The sequence below is a fragment of the Mustela putorius genome, unplaced genomic scaffold, assembly GCF_011764305.1.
Source record: "Mustela putorius furo isolate JIRA1106 unplaced genomic scaffold, ASM1176430v1.1 tig00537335_pilon_pilon_pilon, whole genome shotgun sequence".
NCBI lineage: Eukaryota > Metazoa > Chordata > Mammalia > Carnivora > Mustelidae > Mustela > Mustela putorius.
Window position 1 is genome coordinate 6,850,889 of NW_025422457.1, and position 27,351 is coordinate 6,878,239.

General features: G+C 38.6%; 1 protein-coding gene across 5 annotated transcripts in view; it reads left to right on the forward strand.

Moving 5' to 3' along the window:
• PLA2G4A (phospholipase A2 group IVA) overlaps positions 1-27,351 on the forward strand; it is a 176,728-nt gene that overhangs the window by 121,289 nt on the left and 28,088 nt on the right. For all 5 annotated transcript variants that reach the window (XM_004781557.3, XM_013050511.2, XM_004781558.3 and 2 more), the window contains 5 exons: positions 3,029-3,166; positions 3,253-3,345; positions 7,330-7,401; positions 17,697-17,939; positions 25,819-26,003. In XM_004781557.3, coding sequence (XP_004781614.1) covers positions 3,029-3,166; positions 3,253-3,345; positions 7,330-7,401; positions 17,697-17,939; positions 25,819-26,003 — 731 coding nt within the window. The remainder of the gene's footprint in view (positions 1-3,028; positions 3,167-3,252; positions 3,346-7,329; positions 7,402-17,696; positions 17,940-25,818; positions 26,004-27,351) is intronic.

The window sequence follows — 27,351 nt, forward strand, 5'->3', positions numbered from 1 at the left end:
TAGGTTTTGGAGAGCAGTAAAAAGAAACTAGCCTTAGTATGAGTTGGTGAAGGTGGGTGGTACATTTGGGAAAACTACTAGTGCCAAGTTACAGAAAGATTTGAATTCCAGACAGAAATATTTTTGTTCAGTTATGATAATGGGAAATATTTGGTTTGGGGGCAGGGCAATTAAATTGTTTAGTGTCTTTGGGAAAAAAAAGTATTTTCGTGATTCATGTGGGTAGATTAGCAAGGAAAGAAACAGGAAGCAGTGCTACCATGGTGTTCTCGTAATAATGTTCTGGAGCCAGGGAGATCCCGAAAAGAAGAGATGAAGATGGATGTGAAAAGCCCAGAGGTTACCCGTGAGAAGTGGTAATGAATGGGTTTGATTGTTAGTGAGTAAAAGAGGGGTTTCAGTTTAAAAAACTTCCTTTTGGGGGCTATGATAATGTGGTTTACGGAAGCAGGTAAGGTAGACTGGGAGGAAGGGTGATGAGTTCCTTTCCAGGTAAGCACAGTGGGATGTGATGACGGTGTGTCTAAGTGTAAATGCTCAGGAGGAAGTTGGAAATGAATACCTGGAGGTATAAGAGAGAGGTTCAAGTTTGAAATGTGTGAGTCAACAGCAAAAAGAATAATAGTTACATACTACTCTAGTGAGTCCTTCAGTAAGGACTTACCTTACCTTGAGAGCAAGCTTACCTTGAGAATGTCTGTAGTTACTGTCTGCGCACACACAGCATTAATAAAGAAGACATTACTCGAGAAATCATTGTGTTTCAATACTCAAGGGGATAAAATTTGGAGATGGGAAATTACTTGTAGAGAGAACAGAATTTTCCTAGCAACCTCTGAGTCATGGCTAGTCATATCTCACTAACTCCATGTAAATCTTTATAAAGCACACCACTTTCTGGTGAAAGGTATATGTGCCATTTGGCTTTGATTTCCAATGAATTATAATGTGTTCTCATCTCAAGTGTGATTTCATAACTTCCTTGAAGAAAGGTAGAATGTTACAATCTGCCACTGAGTAAAAAATAAATACACATCCACAATCCCTTTTCTAAAACTTTGGGGATAGATGTTTTGGGGTTCAGAATATTTTAGATTTTAAAGTTAAAAAAAAATACATCATTTATTACATAATACTGCCCTAGATTTCATTATCAAATAGAGTGATTTCTCTAATAGAGTGTGTCAGTATTCATATTTAGTGAGATAAATAAAAATTCAGCTTCTTATCAAGACTTTTTCCTCTGCTGAATGAATTCAGTCAGATTTTACCACCAAATGAATAGCAGAAAAATTTGTGGATTTTTGAGTTACTTGGATTTTGGATTGTTTGGATAGGCATGTAATGATTTTAGAAGAGGGGAATAAAGGAGTGCAGAGGGTTTTGGGTTAGGCAAGGGTAGATGGTTGTGGGACTTCACAGAGGGTGGCCAGTGAAATTGGACCTTGAACTAAAGGTTGAGAAGGAGCAAGCCTTGTAATTGCACAAGGTAATAGGAAGCATAAAGGCATTGAGGTGTCATGGAGCTTTCTCTTTGAGGAAAATTAAGAAGATTTGTGTGCTAGAGTGGAAGGAGCAAGACCAACATAATGGGAGACTGGTTAGGACATGAGGTCAGGGAGCAGTGGCAAGACTGTCGCAAAGACTTGTTGACTACATTTTTATGTTCAGTATAATGGGGAGCCATTGGAAAGTTTTCACCTGGCATTAGTGTGCTGTGATTTCTATTTTTAAAAATTCATTCTTGCCACAAGTATCAAAAAGATAGCAGGAGAATAGAGGAGAGCTGTTCTAGAAGACTATTGTGGAGATCCAGGGAGAAGGTATGGCAGCTTCTACCAGTAGGGTACAAATGGATGGTGGTCCATGGTGGACAAATGGATAAGCAGGCCTATGTGTAACCATATCTGGTAATGAGCCTCCGGAGCTTGAGGTTTTATAAGTAAGATGTAAAGGGAAAAGAGCTGTCAAGGATCAAGTATAAATTTTGGTATGAATATCTGAAAAGTAGCCCTGTTTAACAGGAAGGGGGTGCTGAGAGTAGCAAGCGTGGGAAGTAGGAATCAGAAACAAGGAATTCATTTTTTTTAAAGATTTTTTTTTTTTTTTATTAATTTGACAGAGAGGAATCACAAGTAGACGGAGAGGCAGCCAGAGAGAGAGAGAGAGGGAAGCAGGCTCTCTGCTCAGCAGAGAGCCCGATGCGGGACTCGATCCCAGGACTCTGAGATCATGACCTGAGCTGAAGGCAGCGGCTTAACCCACTGAGCCACCCAGGCGCCCAGGAATTCATTTTTGATACATAATTAAACATAGTGATAGTCAAGGATATACATGGAATCTAATAGTGGCTACCATTTATAGAGTGATTAAAATGTGCTATGCCCTCATCTAAGTTCTTTACATTTCTATACCCATCAGATTTTCACAACAATTTTACAATCCTCTATATTACTCACATTCTATAGGGACCTAAACACAAAGAACACAAGTGATCTACCAAAGCCTGCATAATTGGTAAGCAGCAAAATGGATTTGAACCCAGGGCTCCATAGCCTTTATTAGAAAGTATGCTTTCTTGACCCTATTAATGTGTTTCTTAAGACATTCAGCATTAAAAACTTTGCATTATAATCTTGAGTCAGAAGAATGATTAATAAGCAAAATTAAAGAAAGAAGAATAAAAGGCAAATGTTAGAAAATGCTTTCTTCCGTTTCATAGTCTGCTTGCATTATCAGAGTTTAGTTTCTTCTATCTACTTTGTAGATTTGACATCTGAGCTAACAGTTTTCTGTTTTACATTCTTTACAGTAAAGATGGACTTCGTAAAGTGGGTTCCAAAAAGATGTCTGAGCTTTTAAATGCAAAAGATACTCAGTTTGAGCATTATACATAATAGGCATTTGATTAATTTTAAAAATATTTTAAATAATTGAAAATAAGGCATTGTTAGAAGCAATCTTCAACTGTGTACATTTCTGTAGTATTTTCCTATTAATGGATTATATTTTTTTAAAATGCTTTCAGATTGGGTTGAATTTAGCCCGTATGAGATTGGTATGGCTAAATACGGTACTTTTATGGCTCCTGACTTATTTGGAAGCAAATTTTTTATGGGAACAGTTGTGAAGAAATATGAAGAAAACCCCTTGCACTTCCTAATGGGTAAGTGATCAAAATACTGTTTGTTTGAGTGACTGTTTTAAATCTTGGTGCATTCTAAGTTGTTCTCCATTTTTGCTTTGTTTTAGGTGTCTGGGGCAGTGCCTTTTCTATATTGTTCAACAGAGTCTTAGGAGTTTCTGGCTCACAAAATAAAGGTTCCACAATGGAGGAAGAATTAGGTATTATTAAAACATGTTTCTGTTTGACCATATTGTGCTAAACTGATAAATTTTAACATGAATGTATAGAAAATTAAATCACCATTAAGATTGTCGTTGTTCTAAAGTTACCAGTAACTTGGTTAAATCAAGTATTTTCCTAAGAATCATCTGTATATTACTTAAGTATTATTCCGACACTGAGGTTTTGAAATTTGTAAGAACTGTTGATTCCTAAGAATAATTTTTAACTGGAGCATCTTCATTCCTCTTTGTCATCATGTATCTAAATGTACTACTTGCATTAGAGAATACTCCTTTTATCAAACAGGGGTCTCTTTTAAAAGATTAGATTCGTCAGCAGTTGAACACAGTGTGATGCCTAAGTTCATACTTGCAACTCATTTACCTCTTAAATACTAACTCACTAGAATTCTGTTAGCTTCCTATAGCTGAGTCATACCAAAAAGGAGGAAAAAATATTTCACATTACATCCAGTAAATTAACACTAATGCTTTTCTTTAAATTTAACTCATTGGCCCTTCCATCACAAATTAAAAAGTAATATTTATAAAACTTGAAAAAGTAGACAGACCCAACTGAGGACCAGAGGTTTTCCATTCATTAAAAGATTAATGACAGGAAGATCGCTTTTCATCAATGAGTAAATTTGACTCAAAGCAAACAGAATGAAACATACATTCAGTGTCTCCCAAGTACCTTGCCAGCTGTTTCCTTATGGCAGTTACTACGGGAAGGAGCCGTGCATGCTAAATCTGAAGGATGGAGCCAGCCCAGCAGAGGGCTATGGTGGAGGGTCCTGTGTATTCTCAGCACAGTACCTCCTACCTCTTCTCTGTCTGTGAAGTATCAAGTATGTGAGGATAGAGTTCACAGAATAACATGAAGGACTTTTTCAACAATCAATTCATTTGAAAAATACTTGCATCTAAAACACTTAATGTAGGATTTGTTTTTTTGTTTTTTGTTTTGGCAAGCTGCCCTTAGTTTTTCCAGGCAGTGACAGTTGATTTAATTAAGCTTTATATGCAAAAAAACACGAAACAAAACAAACCCCCCAAAAACAAAACAAAAAAACCCACAATTGTAACATTGATAAATACACTACAGATCGGCTTCTAAGGAGTGTTATCATTCCTCCTGCAAAATTGATTTTAGCTGTTTGATATTGATAGTAACTCCACAGAAATTTTCCACCATTTTTAATACTTTCTTCAGTGGTATCACTTGTATTTTGGGGTCGTTCTTCATAAGTAATGGAGAAGTGAGACGTGATCTTACGATTGCACTAGAGCCAACGATTTTAAAATAAAAATAAAAACAATAAGGAAAGCACTGTGCACTTGAACTTGCTCCTGTCCTCTGAGCAGCACTCACTTAACAAGAGGCCAATGTAGCTGGAACTTTTGAGCCTGCTCCAGCCTTAACGACAGAGCCCCATTTTCTCTAAGAGGCCAAGAGTCTATTGCTAAAATGCTCTGACTTGACTTTTTTTTTTTTTTAAGATTTTATTTATTTATTTGTGAGAGAAAGAGAAAGAGCGAGTGAGCACAAGCAGGGAGAACATCAGGCAGAGAGAGAAGCAGGCTTCCTGCACAGTGTGGAGCCAGATGTAGGACTTGATCCCAGGACCCTGGGATCATGATTTGAGCAGAAGGTAGACACTTAACCAACTGAGCCACCCAGGCGTCCCTGACTTGACTTTTTTTAATGAACATTATACCCGAAATGGATAAATAGCCTGTTTATGACTCTCATTTTATGGAAATAACTAACTCTTCTCAAAATCATGTGAAGATTTCAGAAGCAAAGAGAGAAGGGACAGATGGACCACATGAGGCTCGCTTCTCTGTGCTCCCTCTAGGTTGAATAATCCAGATAAACCTTGGGTTGTTATTTTTTTTCCTCCTATGGCAGGAAGAGAATAGGACTGAAATAACAGATCTGAGGTGGGTGAGACAATGGCTGGAGGCCAAGGAAAAGGAGAGTGTTTATACTAAATAGTCTTCAGAATATTCTTTGTTGGGAGATGTTTCCTTTGGGGCCAGTGGTTTGGCAGCCTGTGTGTCAGACTGAGAGGGAATATTGTGTACTTGAGATCCACCGGCCAGCAGGATGCGTGTTACCTCAGATTAAGTAAGGGTTTCCAGAAATGAGACCAGAGAGGTGACTGAGGGGAATCCAAAGACTCCTGGTGACGCTTTTGTCCAACAGTTGCCCAAAGTCTACCTCTTAAAGGGGTGTTCACAGGTGGTTTCTGTTTTTGCTTCATCCCTTCTGAAGAAAGACATCATGATAAATTGGACCATAATCTGACAGCTCTGAATGAAATTCTTTACACGCTCAAGGAGTTTGGAATGTCTGTATTCTGTGCTTTTGGACAGATGGAGCTATATGTTTTACTATAGTGATGGAAAATAGATTTACTCAGATATTTAGATACTCATCTCTTAAAAATATCTTTACAAAAGAGAAGTGAAATCTTTTTTTATTTTTTTGTGAACCATTTTCTTAAATGAGAGTATCAAATAAGACCAAAGAAAAAAATGCATATGGGAAGAAAATTTTGTTCTGCTCGATTACATAAAGGACCAGAGACACGCCTAATGTATAGGATACCTAGAGCGGATCATTTCTTAACACCATCCCTCTTCTATACAACTAAACTACTTTGTGTAATAATCACAAAATGAAATGACATTATCTTTTATTGAATTCCATATTGTGTAATCATGCCAGTAAAGTTAAATCTAAAAATTGAAGTCAGCCTACTACCTCAATCTTTTAAAACCCTTCCATTATATACCTTGTCATTCATGTATATGACATTTATGTAGGTATAGTAAACATATACAGAATAATATGGGGAAACTAAATGTTACACACAGATTTCTCCAAGTTTTTGAAGTCCCCAAATGATTCTGTCACTGAAAATTATAAATTTAGAGTTCATTTCTCTGAGTTTAAAACCTTAAAACGATTCTGTCAGTGAAAATTATACATTGAGTCATATTTTTTAAAATAAAAAAATTCTACTGACTGATAGAAGAAAAAAGTCACTATACAGAAAGTGGTTTCATGTAAATGTCCAAAGAAAGTTTGATTTTTCTATAAATGCTGATGATAAGAATAGTCTGTGTACTCCATAGTTTAGGTAATTTTTACTTGAAAAAAAAACTGGTTATTATCTGGATTTTACTCCTGTCTTTATGTGTGAAGGATTTATGGTTTCTATTTTAGTTTTTATAACTGCCTTCATTTTTTAAAAATTTTATTTATTTGACAGAGATCACAAGTAGGCAGAGAGGAAGGTACAGAGAGAGAGGGAAGCAGGCTCCCTGCTGAACAGGGCATATGATGCGGGACTTGATCCCAGGACCCTGAGATCAGGGCCTAAGCTGAGGGTAGAGGCTTAACCCACTGACCCACCCGGTGCCCCTATAACTGCATTCTTAATATGTTCTGAGGAAGCGTAAATTCTTGACACCAAAAGACACATTTCAATGAACAATTTTCAGTATTACTGAAAATCAAAAGATACCTTATATTAGTAGCTTTTGTTCATTTTGAAGGAATTGTTCTGTGGACCCTCTGTGTATTTTGCTTTTATCCTGCATTTCCCATCATAAACACCACTTAAACATATTTAATTGAAGAAAAATACCCCTTTGGTACAACAAAGAGCTTCCTATAACCAAATTCTTCTTTCTGTCAGCATTAAGACAAACAGATAAATGTTCTTTCCTTTAAGTCATGAGTGAGTAGTTTTAAACTAATTTTTCCCATCCTAGAGGTTTTCTTGTCCAGTGAGAAATTTGAAAATACTAGTAAAACTAATAAATTTAAGTACTAAAGTGATCTAAATTACACAAGTCAACTTGGTAGATTTCACTTTGATGGTTTTCCTGAGATTACTTCTGTGCAGTAAATTTTTAAGTCTTGACACCTGAGATCCTTCAACTGTTTTGGTTTTTTCCCCACAGAAAATATTACAGCAGAGCATATTGTGAGTAATGACAGCTCAGATAGCGACGATGAATCACAAGAACCCAAAGGTAAGAGAATCTTCTCTGGCAGAGGTCCATCAGGAAAGGAACTCCATGTTGTGTCTGAGTCTGTCCCTCACGATGCTAATGATAGTCTCTGCTTAAGCCCCTGAGTGATAGAGAATTGTCATTTTTGGTTCACAGAGAGAATTGATACTGTGTGTATAATAAAATATGCCAACATAAATATCCTGTATGCTCTTTTTTTAATACCTCAAAATACTATCCATGAAACAAATGAAGAATAAACTGTAATGGTAGAAATACCGAATTCTAAGTCCGATGAGAACACTAGGCTTCTTGGCTTGAAAATTGTGATATGGGAACATTCTCCCAGGGCTTTAAAAATTAAAATTTCACCTGTAAAAATTTTATTATTGATACAGTGTCATGTAAAAAATTATTCTCAGTCCGTCCCTGAGCCTTATCCCGTTGTCAGCAATCCATCTCTTAGGAAGAGGTCGGCAACGATGAAGTTGGATGAAATTACCAAGAAATTTTTTTTTAATAAAGATTAAGAAATTTTTATTGTAGATATTATTTGTAAGTGTAAGTGAGTTCTTTCACATTTTGACAAGGCAGTTTTCAGCTTGGTGTGGATCAGGACCAGTGAAGTCGGGTCAGGGATAAGGTGAGGTTCAGGAATATTTGTTGCAAATGTTATATGGTAAAATGGAGTGATTTTATGTTATATAACAACTGGGTAAACATCCTATGACCCTGTGAATGTAAGCATCTAGATTTTAGAAGATGTTAAAGGTTTTCTTGCTCCAAATTCATTATTTCCCCCCACCACAGTGTGGATATTAGAAGAGCCTGTTTTATCCTTGCTGAACCAAACATTAAAATGAAAATGAGTTTGTAAAGGCACCTTCTTTGGGAAACAGCTACACAAGCCCACAGCTTGGCTAGCCTGTAGTTTCTTGTTTAAAAAAAAAAAAAAATCTTAAAAATTAACCCTGTCCTAGGCAGACAAAACTTTCAGCCAGGCACAAGGTTTGGCCCCTGCTCCCAGTCTCCCCTTCAGTCCCTGTTTGCCCACTGCCTGCTACTTCACATAGCCCATGATTGGCCTAATTCCATTTATTAGGCAGGAATCTTGAAGGAACCCTGCCCTGGAAAGAACTCTGTCCTCATTCTGGCTCCTTCATACATTTAACTTTAATTTTTTTTAGTTGTTTAGGCCTTTTTTTTTTTAATTTTGAATTTCCTTTTAATGAAGGGTACTGGTGATACAAATGAGATAAACAGTGTATGCCTAACATTTCTAGAATTAATGTGTATTGATAGAGGGACTGTCAGGTAGGTATAATAATGGCTTGTTAATTATTAAGAAAATTGCTGTCGATCGTCAGTACATTTGATCACCCCTGCTTATCTTAAGGCTGAGAAATTCAAAAGCCCTTTGAACATGCCTACTTTGGTTTTAGTACCAGCCTAGATTAGAGAATTAGATTCAGGATGTTCTTAGGGTTTCATTAGTTCTTAGTATTCATTTTTTTCCTTTTTTAAATTAACATATAATGTATTATTTGTTTCGGGGTACAGGTCTGTGAATCATCAGTCTTACACAATTCATAGCACTTACTATAGCACATACTCTCCCCAGTGTCTGTCACCCAGCCACCCCTCCCTCCCACCCTCCTCCACTCCAGCGACCCTCAGTTTGTTTCCTGAGATTAGGAGTCTCGTATGGTTTGTCTGCCTTTCTGGTTTTGTCTTGTTTCATTTTTCCCTTCCTTCCCCTATGATCCTCTGTCTTGTTTTTCAAATTCCTCATATCAGTGAGATCATATGATAATTGTCTTTCTCTGACTGCTGAATTATTTCACTTAGCATAATACCCTCTAGTTCCATCCATATCATTGCAAATGGCAAGATTTCGGGTTTTTTGAAGGCTGCATAGTATTCTACTGTGTGTGTGTTTGTACACACCACATCTACTTGATCCATTCATCTGTTGATGGACATCTCGGTTCTTAACAGAGTTTGACTACTGTGGGTATTGCTGCTATAAACATTGTGGTACACGTGCCCCTTTTGGATCACTACATTTGTTATCTTTGGGGTAAATACCCAGTAGTGCAATTGCTGGGTTGTAGGATAGCTCTATTTTCAACTTCTTTAGAGTAGTTTTAGATTCACAACAAAATTGAGCAAAAAGAACAGAGTTCCCATATATTTCTTATACCTATACATGGAGAGCCTCCCCCACTGTCAACATCCTATATCAGAGTGGCACATTTATTACAATCTATGAAACTACATTGACACATCCTTGTCACCCAAAGTCCAAACTTTAGGGTTTACTCTTGCTATCATACATTCTTTAGGTTTTCACAAATGTAGAATGACACGTATCTAGCATTATAGCTTCATAAGAGCAGTTTCACTGCCCAAAGCCTCCCTGTGGTCTGTTTATTTATTCCTCTACCTCCCCACCTAATGTCAGGCAACAATTGATCTTTTTACTCTCTCCACAGTTTTGCCTTTTCCAGAACTCAGATTGTTAGAATCATACAGTTTATAGCCTCTTCAGATCAGCTTCTTTTTCACTTAGGAATATGCATTCAAGTTTTCTCCATGACTTTTCATGGCTCCTTTTATTAAATCACCAAATAAAATTCCGTGGTCTGAATGGACCAGCTTATTTATCCATTCACCTATTGAAGAACATCTTATTTGCTTCCAAGTTTTGGCAATTATAAAGCTGCTATAAACATCCATGTTCAGATTTTTATGTGGATGTGTTTTCATCTCCTTTGGGTAAAAACCAAGAAACATGAATGCTGGATAAAGCGTCTGTCCTGTTTGGCATTCCCATGAGCATGCGTGAGTGTTCCTGTTGCTTCACATCCTCACCAGCATTCCGTGATGTCAGTATTTAGGATTTTGGTGTTTCTAATAGGGGTGTGGTGTTATCTCATTGATGTTCTAATTTGTATTTCCCTGGTGACATATGACATGGAGCATCTTTTCATATGCTTACTTGCCATTTATGTGTCCTCTTTGGTGGGATGTCTGTTAAGTTCTTTGGCCATTTTTTAGTCGGGATGTTTGTTTTCTTATTGTTGAATTCTGAGGGTTCTTTGTGCATTTTGGATGACAGTCCTTTATCAGATGTGTCTTTTGCAAATATTTTCTCCCAGTCTGTGGCTTGTCTCCTCCTTCTCTTGAGACATCTTCATTTTTCATCATACGATTTTGAGCAAGGTCTTTAAGAATTTTAAACTTTAGTTTCTTTAAATCTATACTGGCATCATTTTACCGGCTCTCACAGGATTGTTATTATTATCAAATTTCAAATGCATACAAAGAGCTTTAAGTAAAAGGCTATGCAAAGAATAGTTAACTTGGTACTATAACTAAAAAGCAGTGAAATCATTTATCTGTTGAATGCTGGGTTTGTCCCACAAATGATGCCATTTCCAAATATCTCATAAGGAAAGTAGATCTTCTTCTGGTAGAGAAGTGAGGCTTATTTAATAATAACAATGATGATGATGATACTTATGATGGTGAAGAAGAAGGAAAAGGGAAGAAGAGGAGAGGAAGGAGGAGGAGTAGGAGGAAGCTCCAAATATTTGGAAAATAATTGGTATCTTCTTTGTATCCTATGTAACCAGAAAATATAAGTCACTCACTATATTTTTTTAAAAAGATTTATTTATCTGAGAGAGAGAGAGAGGGTGCATGCGTGTGTGTGCTCAGAGGGAGAGGGAGAAAGAGTCCCAAGCAGACTGAGTTAAGCACGAAACCTGATGCAGGTCTCGATGTCATGACCCTGAGATGGCAACCTGAGCTGAACCAAGAGTCAGTCACGTAACCGACTGAGCCACCCAGGCACCCTTGAATCATTCACTTTAAAGCCCAATTTGTTCTTGTGAAAGATTTTCTTTGTCATATTTTGCTTTAGAGAAGTGTGGGAGTAGAAAAATACATATATATTTTTTTGTGAGTACGTAGTCCTCTGAATCGGCTACTAAGAGGTCTGTCTCATTTACTCAGCTCAGTTAAGCCAATCTTTGGATTTTTTTTAGATTAAAAAAAGTCGGTATGTCTTACAATTTTATGTATGTCTAGTTAACACGGATTAGAAATTATGAAATTTGAACATAGACTTTCTTTTTTCTCAAATACACACAGATGCAGTTTTATATATGTGTGTCTATTTATACAGAGTTCCCAGAAATCTGAATAGAGGGATGCTGGCAGGTGAAATTATCCTCCACCACCCAGCGTTCCTCAGCTTGGATTATGAATGAGTAATACTGATGCGAATGAGGCCTCTGCTGCCGGTGCCACCAGTATCTCTACTACTAGCCCATGTTTCTAACGAATCGGTGACAGGCCAGGCATTTTCCTAAGAGAGGTACATGAGTGGACTGTCTCAGTTCATCCTCGCACCAGTACTGCGAGGTGTCCTGATGAAGAAATGAAGGCGGAGAAGAGTTATTGAAACTGGTAGGCGGTGCAGAGAGGATTGAAATCCAGACTGTCTGACTCTGAAACCAGTGTTCTAAACAACGACACAGGGCAGCTTCCCAGCAGTGGTGATATGAGCACAGGTTTTAAAGGAAAAGCCATTTAAAACTGCCTCTTCTGGAAGATTGCTGAATTTTAAGACATGTTGAAAGCATGTGTTTAAATTACATGGTTTTAAATTCCTGACTTTATAAGCAAGGATGAAATAAATGATTGTTCACAGAGTGTTTACTGAGCAGCAGATACGTGTGTTGAATCCTTCAGTTGTCTCCGTTTGCGTGATTTCTGCATGTTTACTAAACAGGATAGGGGAGGAAACTGAGTAATGGAGAGGAGAGGATTAGCTACACGGAATTTTCCTGTGTGTGTGTGTGTGTGTGTGTGTGTGTGTGTATAGCCAGAGAAAAGGAAGGAAAGGACTAGAGGACAGAAAGGGAAAAGTAGAAGTTTGCCTGGAAATTTAAGAATAGACCAAGTAACACATCAAGAACACAACCTATAGACTGACTATAGGTAAAGAGTAAATTAAGAACAAAAATGATTAACTGAAATATTTGCTGTACTAATTTAGACAAATAAATGTTTGTTGAATCAAAAGCCATAGAGCTTCACTATTAATCTTAACATTCAGTTGCCAAAGATTTTTTTAATGTTTATTTAAATTCAATTTAGTTAACATACAGTATATTATTAATTTCAGAGATAGAATTTAGTGATTCATCTGTTGCCAGTAACACTCAGTGCTCATTACGTCATGTGCCTGTTAGGGTACGGAGTCGACCACCCCTCAGTTAGACAGAGGACATTCTCGATAATGCAAGTCACACAGTGAGTTTATTTCCAGCTAGCTGGGGTCCAAGTATCTGCCTGGCGCAGCGGGTTTCAACAAGGACCCTGAGCACTCAAAGCCAAGGGTTTATATAGCATTTTCAAGGCACTTCTTCATGGCTACATACATATCTTAAGCCCCATTTTGACAGTTTAACTTTGTTTAACCTCTTGCCACCCCAGCATCACCCTGGAGCCATCCTAGTGGTTAAATGAGATTTAGGTTTAGAAGAAATTTAACTTTATTTACATTTCCTTCTGCCTCAGCCTCCTTCAGGTTTATGGTGGGGAGGGCGACCTTAGGCCTTGAGGAACTGAGCCATTTGTCTCTGGAAATTGGACCACTGAAGAGGTATCCTTTTTGTTGTAAATCACCAGGACATTTGCAAACCAAGGGAGACTCCTGTCTTGCAGGATTGCGATCTCTGCAAGTTAACTATTTGTTTTTCTTGAACATCTGGCCCTTGTGACGACATTCGCCTAACCACCCTGGTGGTATATGATTAAGTTGTTTCTTAGATTTTAGCTACTTTCTCTTATCTCAAGTTAAGTGTGCCATGTGGGCTGGTTAGGGACGCTCAGTAAAATGACTTCCCGGCCTTCAGGATGGCCATTCTTATGCTAACCCACTCTTACAGTGCAAAGTGCTAACTTTTGCCTTGCCATGATGGCTGTACTTATGTCAGGGCTAGACTCGAGGTGGGTACAGCCTTGTTTTTCTTGGCCTCCACACCTGGAGCTGGTTTCTGGGACTTGTTTTTAAGTCCCCTGGGGGAAGGGGAGCAGGGATAGTAAAATAGGTCCCTACAGTGCCGTCCTTAATGTCCATCACCCAGTTACCCCATACCCCCACCCACACCCCTCCAGCAACTCTCAGTTTGTTTGCTATAGTTAAGAGTCTCTTATGGTTTGTCTCCCTCTCTGATTTTGTCTTATTTTTCCTTCCCTTCCCCTATGTTCATCTCTCTGTTTCTAAAATTCCACATGTGAGTGAAATCATATGGTATTTGTCTTTCTCTGACTTATTTCACTTAGCATAATGCGCTGTTTCAACCATGTTTCAACCACGCCATTACAAATGGTAAGATTTCATTCTTTCTTAACTAACTGAGCCACCCAGGCGTCCCTAGATTTCATTCTTTCTGATGGCTGAGTAACATTCCATTCTATACATGTGTGTACCTTATCTTCTTTATATCTGATCTTTTTCCATAGTTTGGCTATTGTAGACATTGATCCTCTAAACATTCGGGTGCCTGTGCCCTTCAAATGGCTAACAGACACATGAAAAAAGTTCTCAACACCACTCGGCATCAGGGAAATACAAATCAAAACATGATGAGATACATCACACTGGTCAGAATGGCTAAAATTAACCAGTCAGGAAACGACAGGTGTTGGTTATCGCCCTCTTCCCACAAGGACGACAAGAACCCTGGTTCGGATGCATCTTCTCTCTCTTTATTTCCGCAAGTCTACACACTTATATACGTTTACATGACCAATCAGCAAGCAGGGTACAGGAGCAAGTGAATCAGGCTGTGCACCTAAACGAACAACTTCACTAGCAACCAATGCTGTTTACTTCCTCTTTGGGCGTTCCGCTTAGTCTCAGGAGGCAATCCTAACCTGGCAACTAGCCAGGCGCCATCTTTTAATGGCGGAGGCCGCCCTGGCCAGGGGCCTGCCTCCGACATCTCCCCCTTTTTTCTTTTATGGCAGGGATCGTGCCTGTCTTAGGTTGTCAGTGGCGGGGAATGTCCTTTCCCATCATCAGACGGCAGATATCAATGATCTGTGTTCTGTCTTAGGTTGGTATATTTCCCCCACCAATCTTACAACTGTTCTTATAAACAAAATGACTACCGATCCAGCATACTTAGCCACACTTGGGGGGATGTTCCAGCCTCGATGGCTAACAAGGCCTGCACCATGGCTTGCTGTTGCCTAGGTTGCTGTCGCCTCCAAATTTGCAGTTTCCTTACTAGCAGAATCAAGCCCACTACGAGGATTGTCATCAGACCAATTATGCTAGCCCATTGTTTCGTAAGGGTTAACACATCTTGCAATGTTTTATCTCTGGGAGGGTTGCAAGCTCAACTCTGATATTATTTATCCTTGTTATGCCTAGTAGCAGGTGCTGAATATAGTTTTGGAATTCTGCGGACTAATTCCCCCACAAGTATTGGGAGAGCTGTCGGGAGACATTCTGTAAGTCACTCATATTAGTATAGGCTATGGGAGTTACACAAATTGCCGGGAAGGGTACTATACATCCCAGTCCCATTAGGGCCCCCCATATGTCCACTTGTTCTTGAACCAAATCCACTCTCTGGTTGACTATCAGGATTCCTGCTTGCAGATGTGCATTGATCTGAGTCTGTGTTTGAAGGGCAGCCGCCGTTCCTTCTGCAAGGGTGTTCACAGCTTCCGCAGTGGGTATAGTTGCAGCAAGCGAGAGTGCTGCTGCCGTGGCAGCTGCTGTAGATATAGCCAATGCTGTCACAATGGTGGCTGTGATACCAAAATCTCTCTTCTTTCTGGATAGCACCACCGGTAACTTGTCCTCTGGAATGGAAACTGGGATAGGAACATGGGTAGGGATATGCATAATCACAGCCAGCTTGAAGGCCGTGACATTCCAGCACTGGGAAAGATAGCAATTCTTAGTGCAATTCAACGTATCATTCAGCTCACTAGCATTTGTTACGAGGAAAAGGAACGGTGGCCAGACGCATATGGGAGTGGGCTGATAAGTAATATTATTGGGACAAGACACATTAACTGTTGTCTCAAAGGTACTAGAGTCATTTTGTCTATAAGAACAGTTGAGGAATTTGCCACCATTTAACATGGACACTGCTGAGATATCAGTATATGCTCCTAGCAAGTTACAGACCTGCCATGCATCAAAGGGAGAGGAGGGAATATGAGAGAAGAGTTAGACACTGGTAAAGGATATAGCCATGCTTTAACCACTGCTGACAGCTCTCTGGCTTGAGTCTGCCTCAGGAGGTGTAGCATCCCCAGAGTTATCATCAGCATCTTCAGCATCATGACTGGTGTTTGGAGGCAAGGCTGCACGCACCAGCCGCTCCTTTTCCTGTGGAAAAACACATACAGACCCCCTACTCCATACTAACACTGGATCTGGTCCATTTCACTTTCCTGTGAGGATGTTCTTCCAAAGTACTAAAGGCTTAGGGGAAGCAGCAGCATCACTTGCATGTCTGTCTGCAGCTGATTTACCCGTTTTGTCCAACGTTAAAAAATTCAAAATAAAGAGAATGGTGTTGAGCTTATCTTTAGGGGACCTGAAGGTGTCCCCTATTCCCCCTTTTTGTTTATAAAGCGCATTTTTTATTGTAAGATGCGCGTGCTCCACAACACCCTGTCCTTGTGGGTTATAGGGTATTCCATGTATCAAGTGAATGTCAAGTTGTTGTAGGAAGGCTTTAAAGGGTTGTGAGACAGCCTGGACCATTATCTGTCTTTAATTGGCGTGGCTTTCGCGGCATGGGGAAAGCCCATGGGCAATGGGCAATAACATCTCTGGATTTTTCCCCCGTATGCACTGAGGCGAAAATTATTCCAGAGCAGGTATCTACAGAGACATGAACATATCTTAACTTTCCAAATTCTGAAACATGTGTGACATCCATTTGCCATATATGATTAGGTAACAAACCCTTAGGATTAACCCCCAAGGACGGTGCAGGTAGTAAGATCACGCAATTTCTGCAGGAGACTACTGTGTCCCGTGCCTGTGCTTTTGTTATGTTAAATTTGAGGCGAAGAGTTAAAGCATCCTGTTTCTTCAAATCCTCCCCTAAGTGGTCCCATTGAGGTATGTTTAGCAAGCCTTCATCTAGGAACCATGGAGCCGCCTTTTCCGCTGTATTCAAAAAGGCCCGAGCAGTTTTTGCTTTTAGTGGAGTTCCATTGGCTTTCAGCAGGTCTTCTAAAAAGACCCTTCCAACCACACTTTAGATACTTCAGATCCCATTATGAACACACAGACAACAGACGTGGACGTTAAAGACTCACCGCTAAATTCCGGCTCTAAGGCCGCCCCGCTTCTTATTGCGGACTTGTACAAGTTAATCCTGGCTCTAAGGCCGCCCGCTTCTTATTGCGGATTTGTACAAGATTCCCACCACTTTGATCGTGGTCCCTTCCCCGCTTACCTGCGGTTTCGATAAGAAAATCCCGGCTCTAAGGCCGTCCTGCTTCTTGTTGCGGACTTGTACAAGTTTCCCACCACCTTTGTCGTGGTTTTACCCCGCTTACCTGCGGACTTCTCCCTTGCAAGGTTTTTCTATTTTTACTCCCCGCTTTACCACGGAATTCCCACTTTTGAACATGGCTAATGTCCCCGCTTACCTGCGGACCTTTACTCCCCGCTTTCCTGCGGATTACCTTGCAAGATTCCTTTATTTAGTTCCCAGGTGCCGGCGCCATTTATTGCCCTCGCCCCGCAAGGACGACAAGAACCCTGGTTCGGATGCATCTTCTCTCTCTTTATTTCCGCAAGTCTACACACTTATATACGCTTACATGACCAATCAGCGAGCAGGGTACAGGAGCGAGCGAATCAGGCTGTGCACCTAAACGAACAACTTCGCTAGCAACCAATGCTGTTTACTTCCTCTTTGGGCGTTCCGCTTAGTCTCAGGAGGCAATCCTAACCTGGCAACTAGCCAGGCGCCATCTTTTAATGGTGGAGGCCACCCTGGCCAGGGGCCTGCCTCCGACAGTTGGTGAGGATGTGGAGAAAGGGGACCCTCCTGCACTATTGGTGGAAATGCAAACTGGTGTAGCCACTCTGGAAAACAGTATCGAGGTTCCTCAAAAAGTTAAAAATAGAACTACCCTATGACCCACAATTATACTACTGGGTATTTATTCAACGTTTTTTGTTTTATGATTTTTGTTTTTTGTTTTTAAGTGGACTTGGGAATCTGTATAATGTTCTGGCTCTTTTTCCTTAGGCACTGAAAATGAAGATGCTAAAAGGGAGTACCACAATGATAATCAAGCAAGTTGGGTCCATCGTATGATAATGGCTTTGGTGAGTGATTCAACTTTATTCAACACCAGAGAAGGACGTGCTGGGAAAGTGCACAACTTCATGTTGGGCTTGAATCTCAATACATCCTATCCAATGTCTCCTCTAAAAGACTTCATGACACAGGAATCCTTGGATGAAGATGAATTGGATACAGCTGTAGCAGGTAAGCACACAAAACATAATCCATGGAAGCTAATTGAGGAGCTCTTTATTCCTTTCTAGGGAGAAGCCTTTTGATTATTGTCAGTATCTCTCCATTTATTTTCGCTTACAGCAACATCTGTTTAATTCAAAATTACTCCAAAGTACTGTTCTATTTTGGAAGAAAAACATTCATTGGACAGGAAATGGCATGGTTATGTCAGCATAGAAAATTTTCACTGACACACTGAGGAGGGACCTTAGATCCTCTCTGTATTGGACAAGGTTCACTCACAAAACAGGAAGCCGTCTCCCTTGTTTAACTGAGAGGGGTTTAAAGTAGAGAATTAGGTGTTTACAAAGTTGTTCCAAGGCTTGGAAGAGCAAGCTCCAGGCTGAGCTTCCAGGAATGATTCCAAAAACACTTCAGAATTACCCCCACAGACGCCCCCACAACCATGCTTGGCAGTGGAAATGGCAGAAATATAGCCTCTGTCTCATTTCCTCTTTTGAATCTCCTGTGGGTGTTTTTCCTTGGCAAAGGGCAGGTCTCAGCAGAACTGGCACGTATGGGATTCTGGTTCATGTGGTCCTTAGCCCAGCTGTGTGCCACAGCTGGAGAATGCCTGCTATGCAGGGTTTCAAGTGGAGTTTTACTTCACCAGTCTCTGTCCATGAAGCTCCTGGGCCTGTCCCTCTGGTTCTCAGAAATGTTAGGTAACTTCCTTAAGGCCAGATGGTAAGAACCTCACTGTCGTGTTTGTTACTTTGTCAGATTCCAAGGAATATTCCCTTTATTCTTCAAGTTCCATGCATGTTTCGGATTAAAAGTTTGATTTGCCTTTGTGACTAATCAATACATAATAATCTTTCTTATAATGATCCTGTCATCTAAAATCTTCCTACTTCATCAAACCAGCATTTTTCTGTTAACTGCCTACTTGTTGTTTCTCTGTCATTTCTGCTTAAGGGCGTCAACAGGATGCTTTGAAAATGTTAAGTGGGATTTTTCCAAAACCCTTTCTTCTGCTCTTTGGTTAAGCATCATGCCTATAAAATATTTGTGGAAATTAGGATGTGGCTTTAGGTTTGGTGGTGTTTATGGTAGTGCTGTTTCCATTCGTTGCTTGTGCTTAAGGGACATTGCAAAAAGCAAAGGTTTCCCGTGTTGTTTAAACAAGAGGAATAGAAACTCACTATACTTTGCATGACGTTTATGACATCAAAGTCTAGGATGTAAGGTATGGTATGATTATATACCTGCAATCTACACCCTTTCGTATTAACAGTGATAGAAGTCTATTCATGATAGAGTCAATATCCATTTTAAAATTCATCCAAAATTAAAAAAAAAAAAAAACAACACCCTTGCCCATTCATCATTGACCTCATTTGTCTTAAGGCTCATGATTATGCTTACTGCCATTATGATACCCATTAAATGTGTCTTCCTTAGAAACTCAGGCTTTATGGATGAATGATGATGGCCATTAAAAAAATCATCTCAGAGGTCACTTAGAACTAGCAAGAATCTTTATAGTCATTTTACTCTAAAGAAAAGAGAGATCAAAGAAAGTCATTCTCATTGCCTACAGTTCTCCGCTGAGCTAGAATGGGGTCACAGACCTCAGTGTTGCTCAGAAGCTTTTCCTTTCTGCTAGGCTCCCTTCCCCACAGCCCCATGTTTGTTAGTCATTGTTTTGCTGATGTCAAATGGAAGTTTCCTTTCTGTGTACTATATTACATCTGTTTTATGTTAGGACTTTGATAGAATTACCCAGAATAGCTCCTTTGGTTTGTACCCTTTTGCTCCTGCACTCCGCATTTTTAACAACTCCCTGGTGGTTTTGCAATATTTTATGCAGACTGAGAGGTGTTCGGGTTGCTGGATCAAATACAGCAGGCCTACTTAAATTTGAATTCCAAACCATATATATGTGTGTGTGTATGTAGTGTAACTGTGGCCCTTGCAACATTTGGGACCTACTTGTACTAAACCATTATTTGTTATGTGTCTGAAATTCCAATTTAATAGCATCTTGTATTTGTAGTGTATTAATTTGGCAACCTTAAGGAATGTCTTTTCATTATTTCCACCTATTTTCAAAGTGTACTTCATTTTCATCTTCCTTCTTTTGTCTGTTCGTACATTCACGGAGTGTTTGCAGAGGACTTGCCCTGCATTTGGTATGAAGGATCCAGTCGTCCACAGTACACCTGTAATCCTAGCCCTCATAAAAATTGAAATCAGCTCTTGACCTTTTCTTGAAGTTTTGATTCTTGGAAGGATTTATATATTTTAGTTAAGAATAATGGAAACGTAGAATAAAACTGACACCCAGCAATCCCCGATGGAACTGTGGATCAGTGAAGACAAGTTCCTCACTTCTCCTCTCCATGATGTTTGGAGAATATAGATCCATGTCACCTGGTCTGACTCCTTTCTTTATTGGGTACTCTTTGAAAGAAGCCTCATGGACAGTTCTCATAAGAAAAAGGAGGAAGTAGAAAATTTTATCTCGGAATACGATATTACATTGAAAGAATATTTATTCTTTCGTTGACCTATTTTGGAATGTGTTAACCTAAAATTATTTTCAATTAAAAATAAAATAAAATTTAATATCTTAATGTTGTATCTCATAGAAATTCTGTTTCACTCACTCTGTATATATTCTATTGGGAAAAAATCTGTATGCATATAGATGCTAATCAAGAGTCTAGTCAGGTCAATCATGAGTTCATTCAAATTTATAATTTACTGACTAACATTGTTTGAAATGACTGTATCTTAGACTGGATTTACTAAATTGATTAGTGCTCTCTCAGGCAGGTCCTCATGGAGTAGACCCTGTCTATTTCCTGATCATTTCTAAGTTTTAGACTAACCCTGTGTGTGGAGCTAAACGTTAAAAAATTTATCATAATATGTAATCATCTTGGTTCATAAAGTCTTCATTAAAACTTCTGTTTATTATACAGGGGCACCTGGGTGACTCAGGCAATTGAGCCAGGTTGTGATCTCAAGGCTGTGGGGTTGAGCCCTGCATCAGGTTCTGCGATCAATGGGGAGTCTGCTTCTCTGCCTCTCCTCCTGCAAGCTCCCCCCAAATAAATAAATAATCGTTTTTAAAAACTCTGTTTATTATATAGTTAAAAATACCGTAGTTCAATTAGAACATTAAGGTTATTTTGCTCATTTTTGTACTCCCACCACACAATAAAGAAATAGAGATTTTTATCTTATCCAGATATTATATTAGGAAAATCTTACATTTTAGTTTACCCTATGATGATTTTGGTTGTACAGATTAAAATTTCAGGACCTTAGAATTAAAACAATCTCTCCACCTAAGATGAGAAAAAAGTGGTGCCATTGTTGTGTCTATTACTTCACCTTGTAGACAATCTTTTGAAAATAAGAGAAATAATAAGATGAGGGAATTCCTCTCATTTGTTTACTTCAGAATTGTTGTATACCTTTCAGAACTTAATTTCGGAGAAGCTGTGCATTATTTATGTGGCTTCTTTCCTGTTTGCTTTTGTGTTTATGTTACTTGCTGTGAAACATACTATCTGGAATAAAAAATCCAGGCATGTGTTAATTTGGGCTAGAGTTCAATACACAAGCATCCAAATGTTTTTGTACATTGTAAATTGAATCTATGTGAGGTATTTATAAAATGACCATTGCAGGAGTGCCTGGGTGGCTCAGTCAGTTAAGCCTCTGCCTCTGGCTGTTGTGATCCCAGGGTCCCAGGTTTGAGCCCCATATCGGACTCCCTGCTGAGCAGGCAGTCTGTTCTCCCTCTCCTGCTCCCTCTGCTTGTGCTCTCTCTCTCTCTCTCTTTCAAATATATATATATATATATATATATATATATATATATATATATATTTCAAATATATATATATATATATTTTTTTTTTAAATGACCATTGCAAATATCCATAGGCGAACTGCTTTTAAGGAAATGGTACATAATTATTATAAAACACAGCATGTTTCCATCCCTAACAAAGAACCTGATTAATTCATTTACAGGTTTAGAAACCCTGTATGCTTTAAACTGTGGGAGGATATTCCCATAGTGGGATTTATCAGACTCTCTCGGACATTCTAGTAGACGTCATACAATAAACCAGGGTCAAGTTCAAATAAATTTGGAAGAACTAACTCCATCCCCTTCTTCACAATGCAGTGGGATACTCTGATGAATTCAAGCAGCCCTGCTCATGGTGCCTCAAGATAGTACTTGAAAAGCAGCCTGGCATACTTTTGAATCTTGGCTGGGACATTTATTAGCAGGACAGTCTTGAGCAGTTACTTAGCATAAACCTGAGTTAACAATGATAGAAAAGTAAAGCCAAACTAAAAACCAACACCCCTGGTCCTGATGGAACCTGGAACCGTTGGACAGAGAGGTTGCAACAGTCCTCGCTATTTACTCCAAGTTTCCTTACAAAATAGAAATAATAGAAATAACCTATCTTAGAGACTTCTTGTGAAGATTAAAACAACATTTTTTTTTTTAAAGTAGCATCTACGTTAGAACGAGGAGTTAGCCCAAAGCGTAGTGAGACTAGGAAACACAAAATATCAATGGGTATTACTTTAAGCTATTGATTGTCTACTTCTCAAACCTATTCATGATGCTCTTATTTTGTGTACAGAACATCTGTTAATATCTTGCAAAACTGTTGTTTGCAACACAGTGAAGAAACACTACTTCCTGTCAGTTTATTTAGAAGGGTGGAACCATGGTGTTTAGCTACCAGCCAGAGCTGGGAATTGGCGACATCATGATTTGTCTCTTAGATATTATTTTGGATATAAAAGAGGAGAAAAGGTGCCGACCAGTTTCATGATGAGAAGGAGCATAACAAACAGAATATGAGAGAAATGGTCTATTTTGGCAAATCTTTTAGCTAAAATTCAAAAAAAGCACTTACTGTTGGAAGCCAAAGAAAAATATTTGTGAACTGTCATTATAGTTTATTATATTAGGGAAAATCACTGCATTGTAAAAAGAAAATATTGTCACTAATGTGTTTTTAATACGTTTGTGTTTATTTGTGATTAAAGACCCATATTAATGTGGTTTTAATGATTGACAGCTGCATGTGTTTAGCTTCTCTACACTGTAATCGCTGCTTCTTAAGTTAGCCATTTTAAGCCTTTTCAGTTCTATGGCCCCAGCAGTTACTGAAATAACCGCATGACACATGGTCCAGACAGTTTAGACCTGGGCCTGGCTTGGAATCCTTATTCTCACTGTGCAAAACTGGACCTCTTGGTCTTAGCTTCCTTATCCTTCAAACAACACTAATCATACCTCTTTTGTAAGAGTCTTAGAAGGATACTAAATCTCATCTATGAAATTTCTAATACATGAGAGACACTCAAAATAAATAAGCTACTTTTAGGAGAAATAAAAGTACCCAAGTAATTAATATCCATCTTCTTAGTCAAATATTTAAAATTAATAAAAGACAAAGACCCACAATTGCTCACCTTTAAAAAATTTACATATGTAATCTTGTATTTTTAAAATTTTTTACATATGTAATTTTTTAAAAAATTTATTTATTTATTTGAAAGGCACCGCCATATGTAATTTTTAAACAATAAACATTTCAGAGGAGTAAATACTAAAATCATGTTTGAGAATATATATATTTTTTCAGTGTTACAGTTCTTAGGTTCAGGTTTCTGTGATGGATAGAAATTTAGACTCTCAGCTGGTAGCAAAGTACTTTCTCATTACAATCCACACATACTTAATTAGAAAGAATTAACCTGGAGATATTTATTTACCGAATAATTTCTCTTTTCTCTCCTTGTTGGCCTACACATTCACCTCAGATATAGCAAGACTTTTTTTTTTTAACCTGGCCTTTCCATTCAGCCATACATTCAAATGTATGACCTTATTCTTGTATAAACCACTCCCCCATACCTTTTTTTTTTTTTAGCATATTTGATTTTTTAAGACCATTCATTCACACCTTTTCTCATTTACCAGCTCTGGGTAGTACGAATCACCTCAGCTGTAAACTTTTTTCCTCTTCATTCTTAAACACACTGGTATATATTTATAATATTCACTTGTTATTCGGTATTCCAGGGGTGAGAAATTTTAATAAACCAAAGAGAAAAAAAACACACATGCTTCCCTGTTAACTGTAAAACTTAAAGGGTAATAACATTTTCCTAAGTAACTAAACCTAGATTGAATTTAGAACTGTTTCAATTCACACCTAATAAACATCAAGCCCAATTATTCCATTGGTGTGTTTCATATTTTAATGATGAGAAGGATTGTGGGTTTAATGGTACAGGAAGAATTTAAAGATTTGCCTTTCTTTGGGATCCCTTGCTCTTAAACATAATAAAATTCACTATGAGAGAATTATAGTCAGACTCTTGCTACCAGCCAAGAGTCTAGCTTTCTATCTGTCACAGAAACTTGAACCTAAGAACTATAACACTAAACTCTGAGTTATTTAGATTTAGAAATCTAAATAAGATTTCTAAATTTCTTATTTAGAAATTTATGGACGAAACTAACACACAGTGGATTCCCACCTAGTGCTGACCATTTTCCTGGAAAATAGGTGTTAACTACCTCGTATAGGGAATTTTATAAACACAGTTCAGTCCTCTAATTTTTACTAGTGCCTCTGTGAAAAGGCTTAACAAATGGAAATGAGTAGCTTTCTCAGAGATTGTAACACATGTCTAATATGAACATCTTCACTCTGTTCTTGAACTTTCCAGCCTTCTTCTTAATGGAACATGTGTGAGAGTTGCATGTCATTTCATTCAGCTCAATCAGTTCAATTCTGGTCACATCTCTTTTTCCTGGGAAGTGAATGAGGAGCTCCACACATAAACGTGAAGAGAAGCATGCTGCCATTTTCTATTAAAACAAATGAATTCTAGACCCTGATTTCTTCCAGATCCCATTGTCACCTTATTCTACTCTCCTCCAATACTGTAGCCACACTGGGCTTCTTGCTGTTCCTCAGACATACCAAGTCTGATTCTTCCTCAGGGCCTTTGCTTTGACTCTTTCCCCTTCTTAGAAAAAAATATCCCCCTATATCTTTGGTTGGCTGGTTCTGTATTACTAATCTTATGGTCTCAGCTCAAGGTCTTCTTCTCAAAGAGGTTTCTACTGATTATCCAACTGAAGTTACTCCTTGTATATGACCCTCTGTCATTTTCTGCAATGTATTTAATACTGTCTGAACTGGCTATTTGTTCACTGATTTATTAGTCATGTGTTCTGTCAGAGTGGAGTTTGCATCTTGTTCGGCATCTAGAATAGAGCCCACATCATAGCAGAAAATACATGTCTGCTGAATGTGTTGACTGGATTATTTCCTTGGACTCCTGTTACCTTGGGAGATGCAGTGAGGGATCCATTCAGACTTTGCCACTCCCCTGTTCTGTCACCATAGAGATGAATTTATTTCATCCTTCATTAATAGATATCATCTACCTCACATGTGTGTTATGACTTAAAACAAGATCATGTCTGAGGGAATGTTTTTAAGCCAGTGAAGATCTAGGTAAAGTGAAGTAACAGTGTTAAAGGAATCATGATCACAGCTTAGAGTTAATGCCAGGGCCTGAGTAGGTACTTTCTATGCATTATCCCACTTCATCCTCACAGCACCCTTATTTGATCTTTATCCTGAAAGTGGAAACTCTGAGTTAAAGACAATGATTCATTTACAGTTGCTGAAGCAGGAAGGACACATGCCCAGTTCTGTCTGACTCCCCTGAGGGCCTATGAAATTATGCTCACAAATTGACATTAAAAATATCTTTATGCTCTAAATGATGTTAAATGGTCACTTAATTCATTCTTTTGTTTCTTTCCTTTTTAAAGATCCTGATGAATTTGAGCAAATATATGAGCCTCTGGATGTCAAAAGTAAAAAGATTCATGTCGTGGACAGTGGCCTCACATTTAACCTGCCATACCCTTTGATCCTGAGACCTCAGAGGGGAGTTGATCTTATTATCTCCTTTGACTTTTCTGCACGACCAAGTGACTCTAGTCCTCCGTTCAAGGTAAGGAGAATTTATATAGCATTCCATTATCTAGCATGCTCTTTTGAATGCCTTGTAGATACTTTGGTCCTCTTTCCTCCAATTTCTTATCCCTTGAGCCTGTTTTTCTACATTACTGTGAATCATTTTTTAAAAACACAGATGTGATTCAATCACTTCCCTTCTTAAAGAAACTTGTAAAAAGAAAAGGAGGAAAAAAAGAAAAAGAGAAAACTTGTAAATGATTTCCCATGGACCACATTAAAGTTCACAGTCTTAAGCAGAACAAAAATTATGCAACGTATCTGAAGTTCAAGGAAATTAGGCGAGATTTGGATGTTAGCACATAAAAGATAATTAAAACCATGCATGGGGAGTTGTACTTGGAGAAGATGACATAAAATACTATTTTGAAGATTCGACAGCAATTCTCAGGGAAAATAATGAAAATCAAGGAAGTGTTCAGTGTTGTGAGGATCAGTTGAAGATATTTAACAAGGAAATCTTCAGTGAACTGGAAAAAGGCAGTTTCAATAACATTGGAAGGGCGAAAATGGTACTGCAATGACTTGAAGGAGAGTAGAAGAAAAGAAAATGGAGATAATCCTGTAGACTGTTCAGGGAAGAAGGCGATATGCTGTATGTGCAAGAGGTGGGGAGCAGGAAAACTGTGTATATGGAGAGGTGGCTTGTTAATGGAAGAGACTTGATTAAATGCTAATGGCGGGGAGGCCTTAATGAAGATGTTGGAAAATGGAAAGATGGCATATATTGTAGGGTCACAGCCCTTGGAAGGCTACATGGGTGAGGAGTGCAAAGGAGATACAAAAATACAGGCAATGGGGCAAGAGGGGAAGAGGAAAATGATGGTTGTGATGGAAGGTCACTGTTAGGCATGGAGAGGGGAAATTAAGAAAGTACTCATCTGATGACTTCTCAGTCTTGTAGAAACTAGAATTCATTGTTATCTTTTGAGAGTGAGAGGGTGGAAATGGTGGAGTCAGGATCCTGGGGAGAGTGAAAGTCTGCCTCTGAAGAAATGAGAAAAAATTCTGAACTGGCAACATAAGTTCCTTAGCAGCACTATGGCCTCTCTCAAGCGAGACCACAAATGTTACTGTTTCCTCCACTTGGAAACCTCAGACTTTCTTTAGACATCTCTCAAATGTTATCTTTCTTGACCTTTGCAGATAGAGTTTCAGTACGAAGGACTTAGTAGATTCTTCTAAATATGGCAGTTTTCATGGTGTATCTGTATTTGTTATATATATAAAATACATATATATATAGTGAACCCCTTGGGAACTGGAACACTGTTTTGAATGTATGTTTTGTTTTAATCATTTGGCCAAATGTGTGGCCAAAGTGT